Genomic DNA, 13745 nt, shown 5'->3' with positions numbered 1-13745 from the left:
CCTCACACCTCACACAGCTCAGGTGCGCTCCTCCGCATTCCTGTGCTCCCGCTGCCCTCTACCTGGAGGGCTTTCCCCGAGGCACCCAGAAGCTGCCTTCCCAGGACTCCCTCCCCGTCCCACCCACCTCGCAGGGGCCGCAGCCCCGTGGCACTTCCTGTCCCATCTTCTTTTCCTTCTTGGCTCTCAGCGTTCCCTGCTGTGTGATCTTGCTCAGCATCTCTTGCTGACACCTGAAACGCCCATCCTGTGGTCGGCACCCACTGGGTGGCCTGTTGCTCCTTCAGCTGTGTGCTGACACCCGTTAGCAGGTGTGGCACTGGGCGAGAAGGTTTTCAGTGGCTTGCAGGGTTTCTTTTGTGACTGGCGTCTTTTCCTGTCACCCTTGACTATCTCAGTGGCTTGCAGGGTTTCTTTTGTGACTGCCATCTTTTCCTGTCACCCTTGACTATCTCAGTGGCTTGCAGGGTTTCTTTGTGACTGCCGTCTTTTCCTGTCACCCTTGACTATCTCAGTGGCTTGCAGGGTTTCTTTGTGACTGCCGTCTTTTCCTGTCACCCTTGACTATCTCAGTGGCTTGCAGTGTTTCTTTGTGACTGGCGTCTTTTCCTGTCACCCTTGACTATCTCAGTGGCTTGCAGGGTTTCTTTTGTGACTGCCATCTTTTCCTGTCACCCTTGACTATCTCAGTGGCTTGCAGGGTTTCTTTGTGACTGCCGTCTTTTCCTGTCACCCTTGACTATCTCAGTGGCTTGCAGTGTTTCTTTGTGACTGGCGTCTTTTCCTGTCACCCTTGACTATCTCAGTGGCTTGCAGGGTTTCTTTTGTGACTGCCATCTTTTCCTGTCACCCTTGACTATCTCAGTGGCTTGCAGGGTTTCTTTGTGACTGCCGTCTTTTCCTGTCACCCTTGACTATCTCAGTGGCTTGCAGGGTTTCTTTTGTGACTGCCGTCTTTTCCTGTCACCCTTGACTATCTCAGTGGCTTGCAGGGTTTCTTTTGTGACTGCCGTCTTTTCCTGTCACCCTTGACTATCTCAGTGGCTTGCAGGGTTTCTTTTGTGACTGCCGTCTTTTCCTGTCACCCTTGACTATCTCAGTGGCTTGCAGGGTTTCTTTGTGACTGCCGTCTTTTCCTGTCACCCTTGACTATCTCAGTGGCTTGCAGGGTTTCTTTGTGACTGCCGTCTTTTCCTGTCACCCTTGACTGTCACTGACTGTTGTAGCACTTTTTCCTATACTTACCTTATGTTTGTCAGTCTTGCTAGACTCTGATTAATCTGAGTCAATGTTGAAAACATATATAACAGTGATAGCGTTTCTTTATATTTTCCAGTTTTCAGGCTTCTTAGTTCATGCTCTTGGCCAGGGCTTCCAGTCCTTGGTTGAGAAGTCGGGGTGATGTGGATGTTCTCCAGGGCACCTGCCCTGAGGCCTTGGGGCCCTCTCTCCAGCCCAGGTTATGGCTCCCTCAGCTCCACCTGGCTTCTTTATCACACCCATCTGTCCACCTTACAGAATGGGCGGGAGTGATGCCACGTTTCTGGTCAGCTGCTGAGCCTTCTCTGCTTCCTTTTGCTGCATGGGTTTACACCAGTGTGTCTTCTTTCACGTCCTTGGGACTTAGGGGAGGTAAATGTGGAGGACGCGTCTGCCGCGTGGACCGATGGTGGCCCTGCTTTCATGGGATGCTCCAGGACTGGCTTCAGCTATTTCCACCCTGTTTTCCTCACAGGTGGTTGTGAAGTTTATTAAGAAGGAGAAGGTCTTGGAGGATTGTTGGATTGATGATCCCGACCTTGGGAAAGTTCCTTTAGAGATTGCAATTCTGTCCAGGGTGGAGCACGCCAATATCATCAAGGTAGACAACGATTTCCTCTTTAGAGACACCCTGACTTTGCTTGTGTCAAATGTCTTCAGTTGTTGACTTGAAGATGTTTTGGCAGAGTTGGACTTGACTTTGTCTCTTCCCAGGTATTGGATGTATTTCAAAACCACGGGTTCTTCCAGCTCGTGATGGAGAAGCACGGCTCCGGCCTAGACCTCTTCGCTTTCATCGACCGCCATCCCCGGCTGGATGAGCCCCTGGCGAGCTACATCTTCCGACAAGTGAGAGCAGGCCAGAGCCACGGTGGGGTGAACGCAAGCCTGGGTGCCTGGGTCCGGTGGCTGCAAAGATCGGTGATCCACACTCGGTTCTCTCTCTGAGCTGGATCTTGTCTTCTGTGTGGGGATTTCATGGAGGAGGATGTATATTTTCAGAAGAAAATTCTATGATTGAAGTAGAGAAAGTGAGGTTGGGAAGGAAGGATGAGGCCAGATACAGTTCTGGAATGATTGGGAAAGTTTGTTTAATGGTTAAGGTTTACTCACATACATAAAATGTCCACCACAATCATAAAAATTAACCAACAAGGGTTAGGGTGAAGTGAGAGAGTGCCTGAAAGGCACGTGTGCGGCACGGCGGCCTGCAGGCTGTAACTGCTCACTCAGATGGCGGCTGTTCACTTAATTAGCCAGCAAAATTGAGATCCCGACATTCTCATTCTGCAGTATTTGTCTTGATCTGTTTTGTGCGTCGTTATGTATTGATCTTTGGCCATTATTTTACTGCAATGGGAGAGTGATAAGCAAAATAGGAAGGCATCCTAGCAGAGGGAGATGGGGAAGAAACGGTGACTCATGTTGGGTTTTAAGGCGAAGGTGGTGGTTCCGTCCTGTACCGCTCCCAGCTCCCCCCACAGAACTGGAGAAATACCAGCAAAGGGCTGTGTAGACAACTCACATTTGCTCTTGGACTGTTTGCTGGGCACGACTCGATTTCTAATGATGGCTTCCGCAAATCAGCATTTCTTCCTCATAGCTTTGCACTCTCAGGAGTCACTGGATTTCTGAAGTTTAGTTTCTCAGGCTCCTACTTGTAAGTTTCAGGCATTATGAATCTGCCAAAAAAAGGTCACCTCTCTCCCTCTTCCTGTGTCGGAAGATGACATCTTCCCTTTAAGCTGTGGCAGAGACTTGTTTCTGACATTTTTGACAGCAAATCCAGTATCTGTGTGAGGTAACGTTGAGGGTCACTTGTTAAAAGCTGCTGCCTGACAGGTGTTGGTTCTGGGGCTAGCGAGACGGGTAATGATGGTGTTCTCTACTGTAAAATTTTTGCCAGAATTATCTATACCCCCTTTGTAAATATACAGACGTAAATGTTATCACACGTGAGTGTGGAGTCACAATTTTATAAAATACATTCTCACACATTAACGTATTTAGGAATCGTGCTCATTCTCAGGGCATTGCCTGTTTGCTCTAGATCCATCGGGGCCTGCTCAGCGGCGGGGGGCCGGGGCCTGGGAACAGCCCTGGCTCGGTTCAGGCAGCTCCAGGGCAGCGCTGCCGGTCCAGGGCACGGGAGGCATCTGCCGGAAGAGCAGCTCTCTTAAAGTTGCCCTTCATCCCTTTGTAGTTAATCTCTCAGAACTAGTTAATAAATCTCAATGAAACTTTCCATGTTCATGTTAATGTGTGGTTTCTGTCTCCCGACTGGATCGTGACTGATGTGTATACATCTGCATATATACGTAAGTATGTATGCACGCATGCTTGTATATGTGTACTTATATGTGTACCTATGTACGAGTATATGGTGTGTGTGTAGGTATGCACACATGTATGTGCGGGTGTGTATATGTGCACATGTGAGCATCTAAATGTGTATGTATCTGTAAATACGCAGGTACGTCTGTTTGTATATATGTATGTAAATATTTGTATATTTATTAAATGGAAGTTAATTAATTGGGCATAGTTAACCCATGGTTAACTGTTGCTTCTGATTTGAAAGATACTCATTTGTAATTATAAAATTGTCTCAAAAGATCAACATAATACATCCATGAAATCACTAAGTCGATTGGTACAATGGGTGTCCAGATTACGACACAGTCAGATGTTGAATTCGTCCTAGTTGAGCTAAGCTGAAAGGCTGATTTTGCTGGCCTCGGTTATTGGAGAGGCCGAGCGGGCAGGCGGTGGAGCAGCTGGTGGGAAGGAAGCCTGTTTCCAGCGTAACCACTCTAAGTGCATTGTTGAGCAGACACACGTTTGAGGAAGGGGTGGCTGACGCGTCGTGTTGCTCTCTGAGGCACCGCTTGAGCCCTCGTGTAGGCTGTGCTCCCAGCTCTGTCCCAAATGGCTGCCTGGACTCTGGGCAAGGCCCTTTCCCTTCCTATGGGCTGAGGCTGTTGACTGGGTGCTTTCTCTCGGGCTCGTCCCACTTCACACCAAACCTGCACGCAGTTTTCACTTGCCCACCATGAGTGTCTTTGAGCTGTGGCTTTGTGGCCTGTCTGTCTTTCCTCCTGGGATAGGCTTGGTGTGCGCTGTGGGGCAAGTGTCTGCTGGGAAGGTTTTCTAAGCAGCGGACAGAACTCATGCGTCTCATGTGATGCTGCTGCCTCGCTGGCCAACGTGGCCGGCCCCGTGAGCACGCCTCCTGGTGCGGCTTCGCTGCCTGTCTGCTTCCGGTCGTGTCTTCAGCATTCAGAAATCTTTGCTGGCCCCAGTTCATTATGTGTCAGAGGTTTATTTTTTCTTTTGTTTTCGGTTCCAGTTTATTTTGAAGGCATGTTTTAGTTGCGCTGCTTTTTTAAAAAGCCCCCTCTGGCCTCCTGATTCCAGCTAGTGTCAGCCGTGGGATACCTGCGCCTGAAGAACGTCATTCACCGCGACATCAAGGACGAGAACATCGTGATCGCCGAGGACTTCACCATCAAGCTGATAGACTTCGGCTCGGCCGCCTACTTGGAAAGGGGAAAGTTATTCTATACTTTCTGCGGCACCATCGAGTACTGTGCACCGGAAGTCCTCATGGGGAATCCGTACGTATGCTGCTGCGGCGCAGCCCGTCCTCGCGCCCTCTGTCAGGCCCCGGGTGGGAAGGGGGCGTTCTTCGTGCCTCTTGGTGATGAGTGTCGAGTGACCGGGGACGATGTGCTGAAAGGTAAGTGGGCAGGCAGGCAGGGTCCTGTTGGTCAGAGGCAGTGGGCGAGGGATAGAGGAGTTAATCCTTTTACTTTCTTGGCTTTTATTTATGTTTGGAGTTTCATAGAATAAAAAGTTAAGAAAAATATTAAAGATAAGAGTCCCCCAAGATGGTACTCTTCAGTAAATGAAGGGGATTGTTTTTAGTTAGATTTATTTATTTTGATGACAGGAATCATTATTTCAATAAAATACGGTGGGGCTGACCACACAGGAAATCAGCACTAGAGAAAGTCCCGAGGCAGAGGATTCGTGCTGAAGGCGGAGCGCTTGGCTGGAGGGGCTGTCGCTGACCAGCCAGATGCCATGTCGCTGGAGTGGGCCAGCTGAGCCTCTGCTGTGGGGAGAAGCAGCGTCCTGGGGTGTGTGGCAGAGTTTGCAGCTCTCCAGTCAGGGGAGCCTGTGAGTCGGGGGCCGGTGTGGACGGGGCCTCCCCTCGGGGAGCTTAAGAGGAAAGCAAACGGAAAGGAGGATTGTGGTTGGTTTGTGGGGCCTGAGTGGGGACTCTGCTGACGGCGCTTTCTGGTGCCCACGGCTGATCACTCTCTCATCTTCATATAAACCAAGTGTGTCTTTACGTGTGTGAACCAGCCTTCGTTAAGTCAGAAACAGACAACAGGTGTTTTCCTCTAACCCTACATGTCTTTAACAGAGGTGTGGCTGGAGCGCTTCTCTAGGCGAGTTCACGGTTAGAGGGCCGGATGGTCACGGCACTGCTTGGACCCTCACAGTCGGCCAAGGCGGTGCTCTGCTGTACCGCCCATGTCTGTTCTGTGCGGTTCTCTAGGAGGGAAGCTCGTGCTGCCCTCACAGGACAGGGGCACAGGGTCCCTCACACAGACCTGCTTGGAGCTGGACCTGACCTGGTGGTCTGAGGCCAGGGCGTTTGCTCACGGTCACTGCGCGAGCTCCCTGCCGTGCCCTGGACTCTTGGGGGAACCTCAGCTCGGGGAGAGGAGTGGCTGGGGTCTGCTTAGGCCGTGTTTCATCAGTCAGGAGGTGCAGGTTCCAGACTGCCCACCCCGAGTCCTCAGAGCCCAGCGGCCTTGGCCTGTGCCAGCCTCCACACCAGGCGAGCATGGGCTCTTCTGGGCCTGGATGCCCTGTGTGCAGAGTGTGGAGGAAGCGCAGGTGGGCTTTTCCCCGCTAGAACCTCCATGTGTCTTCAGAGCCAGCAAACGGTGTGAAGTGTTGAAGGGGCAGGTCTGAGAAGGGCCTTGGAGTTTCCCTGCAGGTATAGTTTGTTGCCCTGGTGTTTGGTGGGTCCTGGTGGCTCTGCCTGCCCTGCAGTGGCTGTCGTGCCCTCCGTGCTGGACGGGACTGCCCGTCCCCTGTCCACTGACCCATGACACCTGCTGCATGGCCTGTTACCCCTCCCTGCACCCAGGCCAGAAGCTTGGGGAGGGTGCGGGGATCCAACCTGGGCAAGAGCTCAGTGCTGCTCGGCCACCTTGCTCCTGCCTCCCAGGGCCGTGGGCCTGCCCTGTCCCTGAGCACCTGCCCTGCCTCCCAGCCCCTCCCTTCTGGCTTGGGCGGTGTGCTGCTCCTGGGCCTGCTGGGCTGCAGGCCTCCTCTTGGGAGCTCCTCCCTCCTGCATCCTCTCCCCATATCCCTGGGTGAAAGGGTTTCTGAGTTCTGATTCTCAGTCCCGTCCTCAGGGACCTGGCTTCCGCCTCCAGGGTCGGCAGGCTGAGGCCTTAGATCCCCGTTCCCCTTCCTCCAGCCCTGGAAGCCGCCATTCCACTTCCTTTTCTATGAATCTGATGACTCTAGGGACCTCCTATATGTGGAGTTGTACAGCATTTGCTCATTTCACGTAGCATAAAGTCCTCAAGGTCCATCCGCGTTGTGGGCTGTGCCAGCGTCTTCCTTTTCAAGGCTGAATTTGATTGCATTTTCTGGATCTGCTGTACCTACTCATTCATCTGTCAGTGGACATTTGGGCTGCTTCCACCTTTTGCTTCCATCTTTATGTTGTTCATGATGCTGGTATGAACATGTGTGCGCAGACACCCCCTGGCTCTTGTTTCTATAAGTAAAGTTTTATTGGAATGGAGCCGTGCTCATTTGCTTATGTGTTGTCTGTAGCTGCCTTCGTCCTACCTGACAGAGTTGAGTTGCAAGGGGGACCATGTGGCCACAAAACCTGAACTATGTACTATTTGGCCCTTTACAGGAAACGTTTGCCAACCTCTGTTCTATTCTATTGGATATTTCTCTTCAGCTTCTAGAAGTCTTAAAATCTCTCTCTAACAAACAGAAACAACACAAAGACAAAAACTGCTGACACCCCTGCAGCCCTCATCCCCTTGCCTTTCCTGCAGTCTGTGCCGGTGACCCCGCCACCCGACTCAAGCTGCTGGCCTGACATTCGCCCGCGCTGCTGCTCTGGCCTCTGTGATCTGCCCTCTTGAGCCCTCCCGGCCCCTCTTCTCTGAGTCCAGCCAAGGGCTGTCTGTGGCACTCTTCTAACTGCTGTGGTTTCTCCTGGCTCCCTTGTCTAATTCCAGTTCTGGGAAGAGGCTGCCGCTTCCCAGACCTCTTCTCGGGACAGACCCCCAGCTGCGGACCCAGAGAGTCATGGTCTCGGGCAGTGCAGGGGCACAGCTGGGTGCGGTTGACCTGGCTCCAGGGCGTGCCTGGTAGCAGCTTCACCTCACCAAGCCTTGCTCCTCTTCTGTGTAAAATGAAGGTAGTATTTATCTCGCTAGGTGGTTGTGAGGATGTGGCCAAGCCATGTAAACTGCTGGTACAGCATTGGCACCTCTAGGTTCCCAATAAATGGCAGCGGGGATCAGGATGTTTACGGAGACAGGAAATAACAACGGCCCTTCGGGTGTCTCCCCTGAGACTGTTCTAGTTGGCCCACTGTGCGAACACTCACCTTGCCTTCACCACTTCCTTCCTGTTCGCCTTCATCCTTCGGTGTTTCTCCTGTTCAGTCTCGTCCTGGCGCGCCCGTCACATCATCGCCACGGTGATCTTTCCAAAGGGCACATGTGTCCACGGTCACACCAAGCTGCACTTGCCTGAACGTGTCTGAAGGGCACGTAACCCTGTTCTGAAGTAGCCTGCAGCTCCCGTGGCCCTCAGCAAAGCCAACAGACTTGCAGTCTGCTTCCGCCGGGAAGCCCTCCGTCCCCTCTGGTGGACACATCTTGTGGTTGGTGTTCCACAAGGAAGTTCCTCATTAGCCTCAGAGCTGCCCAGGGGCCTCTCCAGCCCTGGCAGGTGGCTCAGTGGCTGGCCTGGAGCAGAAGTGCATGGAAATGGAGGGTGTGTTTGAGGGGTGGAGTGACTCTCCTGGGAATCCGCTGCCTGGCCTGTGTGCCTGGTCGGGAAGGGCCGCAGTGCTTCCCACGGGCGGCCTTGGCAAGTGCGTGCTGAGCACCGTGGCGTCTGATGCCTCCTTCTCCTTACAGCTACAGAGGGCCAGAGCTGGAGATGTGGTCTCTAGGAGTCACTCTGTACACGCTGGTCTTTGAGGAGAACCCCTTCTGTGAGCTGGAGGAGACCGTGGAGGCTGCCATACACCCACCGTACCTGGTGTCCAAAGGTGAGCATGAGCCACAAGTGGCGGGCAGACGACCCTGTCCCTGGAGACCAGCCGCTGGTTCCCCGTTTCCTCCCTCCTCAGTGATTGGCGGGCAGACGACCCTGTGCCTGGAGACCAGCCACTGGTTCCCCGTTTCCTCCCTCCTCAGTGATTGGCGGGCAGACGACCCTGTCCTTGGAGACCAGCCGCTGGTTCCCCATTTCCCCTGTCCTCAGTGATCTCTGTCCATGCTGATAGTCTCGTTTGCTTCTTTTCTATTCATCGAATAATTTGATCCGAGCAAAAGAATAATTTGCATATGACTTTAAAACATCTTGATAATTTAGTTTTTATTACCATCTTTGGATCTTAGAGGCCCTCTTGTGAGAAACAGACTTGCAGTCAACACTTGGCCATGGCAGCAGCTAAGATTAGGCCCTTAGGTTAGAAACCCCATCACACAGCGGGTGCCAGTGGATTGAGGCTGAATCTGACTGCATTTTCTTGATATGCTACACTTGACCCCCCAGTGGAGCATGTGGAAGCTGTGGGGCTTCAGTTGCACCATGACCTCCCCTTGACGTGCCTCAGCTTCCCGCAGGGACAGGAGTGGCTGTTTGTGTCTGGAGTGGGACCAGTGTGGGAGGCAGATGTGGGCTCAGTGGCCAGAAAGGCCTCCAGATGATCTGGAGTGGGCCGCCTCAGGAGCTCACACCCCGCAGAAGCCCAGGAGCTGGTGAGGGTGTGAGGGGCAGCCAGGTCAGAGGGGGTAGCTGGACCCCAGGGTTCTGAGGTCTCTTCCAATCTTGACATTGTGCCATGATGAAGAACCGTGGACTGGCTTAAACAACAGATTTGTATTTCTCACAGTTCTGGAGATGGCCAACTTCTTGCTGGGTTCTTCGAGAGCGAGAGAGTGAGCTCTGATCTCATCCTGTCTTCCTCGTTAATGAAGACACTGATCCCATCATGAGTTCCACCCTTATGACCTCATCTAACTCCAGCTACCTCCCAAAGGCCCTACCTCCTCATATCACATCAGGCATTGGGGCTTCAACACATGGATAGTTCGGGGGGATGGGGGGACCCCGTCTCTGGCAGCCCGGAAGGGAGTCTTAGACTTGCTGAAGCTCTCCATTCCCATGATGCCATGGGTCTTGGGCATGCTGTTCCACCCACAGAGGCTGTTCTGTGTGTTCTCCCGCTAGGGTAGGTCCCCTGGGACGGTGAGGCTCCAAGTGGCCCTGGTTGGGTTGGTACCTACATGGTTAAAGGAAGTGGGGCCTGAATCCAGATGCAAGGCAGGGGGCTCCTCTCAGAGCTCATGCTGGCATCCCCTCACCTGTCATGTTAACCCTCATAGTCACAGCTCCACACAGCCAGAGCCCCTGACGACAGACCAGTCAGGAACCTCTGCACCACCTGGATTGTGCTTGCATGAGATGGCATCTTGAACCCCAAGCTTTCATTTCAGAAGCAATGAGTGTTTCCTGCAGCTTTTCTCCAAGCACAGCTGGGCCCTGCACTAGAGGTTCCTGGGCCGCCTTCTGCCCAGTGAGAGGCTCTGCAGGGGGTGGGGGGCACCCAGGAGTCTGAGATGTGCTCCCCTTGATCCCAGTCTGGATCTACCATCTGTGTTCCTTGTGTCCCTAGAACTCATGAGCCTCGTGTCCGGGCTGCTGCAGCCAGTCCCTGAAAAGCGCACCACCTTGGAGAAGCTGGTGACAGACCCATGGGTAACACAGCCTGTGAACCTTGCTGAGTACACGTGGGAAGAGGTGTGTCGAGTAAACAAGCCAGGTGAGGCCTCTCAGCGCCCTCCGCCCCGTGTGACTTTGCTCAGAATGACGCTGTCCCCAGGCTGCCTTCCTGTGTCAAACGGAGGAAAAGGAGGCTCTCTCCCCCATGCTGTCTTGGACACAAATATCAGGGCCTATAGCTGACCTGTCACCTGTGAGCGGGGGCTTGATTGTGTCCAGAGGCCTCTGGACCCCACTGGGGTTCAGGGTGTGGCTTTGAGCCTTGGAGGGTGGCCAGGTACCCATGACAGCTCCTGGCAGAAGGGGTCAGGACCCTCAAAGATGGTTTGAGGAATGCAGCTGGTGACGGTCTGACTGGGCTGAAGGGGAGGAGGAGGCCACAGGTGCTGAGTGTGATGCTCTAGCAGCCTCGGGAGGGGCTCGTGGCTCTTCAGACAAGGCTCTGGCCACAGAGCCAACACCGCTGCTCAGAGCATATGGACCAAGCTGGTGATGATGGCCCTGGGCTTAGATCCCCACAGCACCGTGGCAGGAGCTGTACTTCAGGACACTGCCAGTTGGATTTCTGAGCACCCCCCGCCACCGTAGGCTTTTGTTCTAGGACTTCCAGTGAGAAGCAAAGTATCTTAGAAGCTTATGTTGTTAGCATGTGATGCAGTTATCTTCTTCTTTCTTCAGAAAGCGGAGTTCTGTCCACTGCGAGTCTGGAGATGGGGAGCAGGAGCCTGAGTGAAGTGGCCCAGGCTCAGGAGCTTTGCGGGGGCCCCGCTCCCGGCTGTTTGCATCCCAGGGATCCTCGTCTGCTGACCAGCTAGACGCCAGCTTCTGGCTGCTTTTCTTCACGTGGCTCGGAAAATCATATGGTTTTCAGGCCTCATCTGCTTGGAGAAAGTGCATTCTCCAGCATTCCCAGCTCACCTGCTAAAAACTCGTGCAGGTTTGATAAATGCCAGAACAGAAGACAGTGATGCTGTTTTATTTTAGGTTTATTACATAGATTTGGAATTCACTTTCTTCATGACCTAGAAAAAACACTCCAGTGTTCAACTGTTTTATATTATTAAAGGGCTTGTAGTTTGTGAACTTCTGAAGGCATGGGTGTTTTCCACTTCTGTACACGTGCACGTGTTGTTCCCTCTGACTTGGTGTCTGCTCATCTGAGCGATGGAGATGTGAAATGTGTAGACCTGCTAGTCAGATGACCAGACTGTTCCATTAATTTATTTTCTCAAACACTTTTCAAATTAAAGCACCTTTGTTAGCAAACAGGTATCCTGAGTTGGAAGTGGTGAACTGTTCCCGTGTGCTACGTGTGAGAAATACTTGGTTTCCTCGTTTTTCCATTTGTGCCCCCCACTTGCCATAGCTGGAGAGAAGTCTAGCCTTGGTCATTCTGGGGTTCCTTTTACAATCAGGCGCTGGCAGGGGTGGGCCTAGGGCTCTGAAGCTTCCTCCATCTGGTAAGACTGGGGATGGTGTGACATCCTCAGGGACTTCCCTTCTGCCGGGACCTGTAGCAAGACTGCTGTCAACATATGGCTGGCTCACTGCCAGTCCCCAAACCTCCGTGGCTAGCCAGCTCCCACCTCTGTCCACGTGAGGGGCTTTCTGGCCCAGCCCACACCTTTGGCCCATGGGAGGGGCTCCAGCGCTGTCTATTAATCAGGGCTGCGCAGGTCCCAGGGTGTTTCTCAGATACTCAGTGGACTGCTTCCCTCTCAGGCTCCAGTCTGTTCCCCTCAGACAGACTTGGCTAGGTCAAGTACTTAACATTGTTTTATTTCATGTCTGTGTTAGAGAGGAGGGAAGAGGGCCGGGCGCGGTGGCTCATGCCTGTAATCCCAGCACTTTGGGAGGCCGAGGTGGGTGGATCACGAGGTCAAGAGATCGAGACCATCCTGGTCAACATGGTGAAACCCCGTCTCTACTAAAAATACAAAAAATTAGCTGGGCATGGTGGCGCGTGCCTGTAATCCCAGCTACTCGGGAGGCTGAGGCAGGAGAATTGCCTGAACCCAGGAGGCGGAGGTTGCGGTGAGCCGAGATCGCGCCATTGCACTCCAGCCTGGGTAACAAGAGCGAAACTCCTCCGTCTCAAAAAAAAAAAACAAACAAAAAACAACAACAACAACAACAAAAGGAACCAATCCTTTTCCTTTTCTTTTTGAGACAAGGTCTTGCTCTGTTGCACGGGCTGGAGTGCAGTGGCACAGTCACAGCTCACTGCAGCCTCAGCCTCCTGGGCTCAAGTGATCCTCCCACCTCAGGCTCCTAAGTAGCTGGGACTACAGGTGCAGGCCACCACTCTCAGCTAATTTTTGTGCTGTTTGTAGAGACAGTTTTCCTATGTTGCTCAGGCAGATCTTGAACTCCTGAGTCCAGGCGATACTCCCACCTCAGCCTCCCAAAGTGCTGGGATTACAGGTGTGGGCCACTGCACCCTGCCAAAGCAACCAATTCTTTAGTTCTACACAGATTATAACCTTCCTTTTAGTGGATATAATCCCTTTGTCAAAAGATAGTTTTACATAGTTTAGCACCGAGCTCCATGCCTGGCTCAGAGCAGTATGTAAATGTGTATCTATGCAAGAATGAAATCCTGTATGTCAGTCCAGAATGAAGGCGATAAAACAAGAAGTGCTTATAAATTAAGGCTTTGGCGGCAGGATATATGCAGCTGAGAAAGCACAGCTTTCTATTCTTCACAAGCATCCCCTTTTGAAGGATGCGTATGCTCTATCCTCAAACAGGTCGAGAGAGGAAATTCAAGAATGGATACACATTAGGCTCAAACTTGACCGTATTCCATCCTTAGAGGGAACCAGACCTCTAAGTTTGCAGGGCTCTTGCTTATACGGCGAAATGTGCCATAATTCCTGCCATTTTACTTGGGTCTTTTAAAATCGGCATATTCTCATCTTCCACCAGCCGAGGGTAAAAAAGAAAAACGGTGAAGACTTTTTGTGCGTCGGTGGGCCCGGTGTTCCCGCCGAATACAGACTTCTGCACAATCAAATCCTAAATATGTCCATCGGGAAGGGAATCCATGTTTCCCGCCTGACGTTCCTGAACAAGGAGAGCCGTTCTCCCGGGAGCCTTCTAGCGCCTTCCCGTATGCCGTTCTCCTGGGAGGAACTCTCAGGTCACGAAGCACGGGCGCCAAGCAGGGCGACCCTTTCGCCGACCCAGAAGCGGGACGCCGGCAGTGCAGCGGGAACGACCGGACGCCGAGCTCCCGAGGCCCGGTCCCCGGCTTTGCGGAGGGGCGGCCCGGGACCCCTGAGGGGGACGCCGTGAGCGCGCAGCACAGCTCCGGGCCGGAATCGCGATCCACCGTCACCGCGCTGGCGCTGGGAACGGCGGCGGTGACGGACCGGGGGCCGGAAGTGACGGACCGGGGAGGACGGCTG

At 53.0% G+C, this 13745-nt stretch overlaps 1 protein-coding gene across 5 annotated transcripts in view; it reads left to right on the top strand.

The window, feature by feature from the left end:
• The window catches only part of PASK (PAS domain containing serine/threonine kinase), a 48260-nt gene extending 36655 nt beyond the window's left edge, over positions 1-11605 (top strand). For 3 of the 5 annotated variants that reach the window (XM_064383434.1, XM_021665050.2, XM_064383433.1), the window contains 6 exons: positions 1736-1861; positions 1975-2109; positions 4678-4877; positions 8463-8596; positions 10229-10375; positions 11014-11605. In XM_064383434.1, coding sequence (XP_064239504.1) covers positions 1736-1861; positions 1975-2109; positions 4678-4877; positions 8463-8596; positions 10229-10375; positions 11014-11150 — 879 coding nt within the window. In that variant the 3' untranslated portion in view covers positions 11151-11605. Of the gene's footprint in view, positions 1-1735; positions 1862-1974; positions 2110-4677; positions 4878-5212; positions 6812-8462; positions 8597-9445; positions 9492-10228; positions 10376-11013 lie in introns of those variants that run through there. The other 2 variants (XM_064383435.1, XM_064383436.1) reach the window with 2 other exon arrangements.
• Positions 11606-13745: the final 2140 nt, after the last annotated feature.

The sequence above is a fragment of the Aotus nancymaae genome, unplaced genomic scaffold (genome assembly GCF_030222135.1).
Source record: "Aotus nancymaae isolate 86718 unplaced genomic scaffold, 86718_ANA_hifiasm-v0.15.2.pri h1tg000031l, whole genome shotgun sequence".
Taxonomy (NCBI): Eukaryota; Metazoa; Chordata; class Mammalia; order Primates; family Aotidae; genus Aotus; species Aotus nancymaae.
Note: the sequence above shows the minus strand (reverse complement) of the source record. Positions and strands in the feature narration are given on the sequence as shown.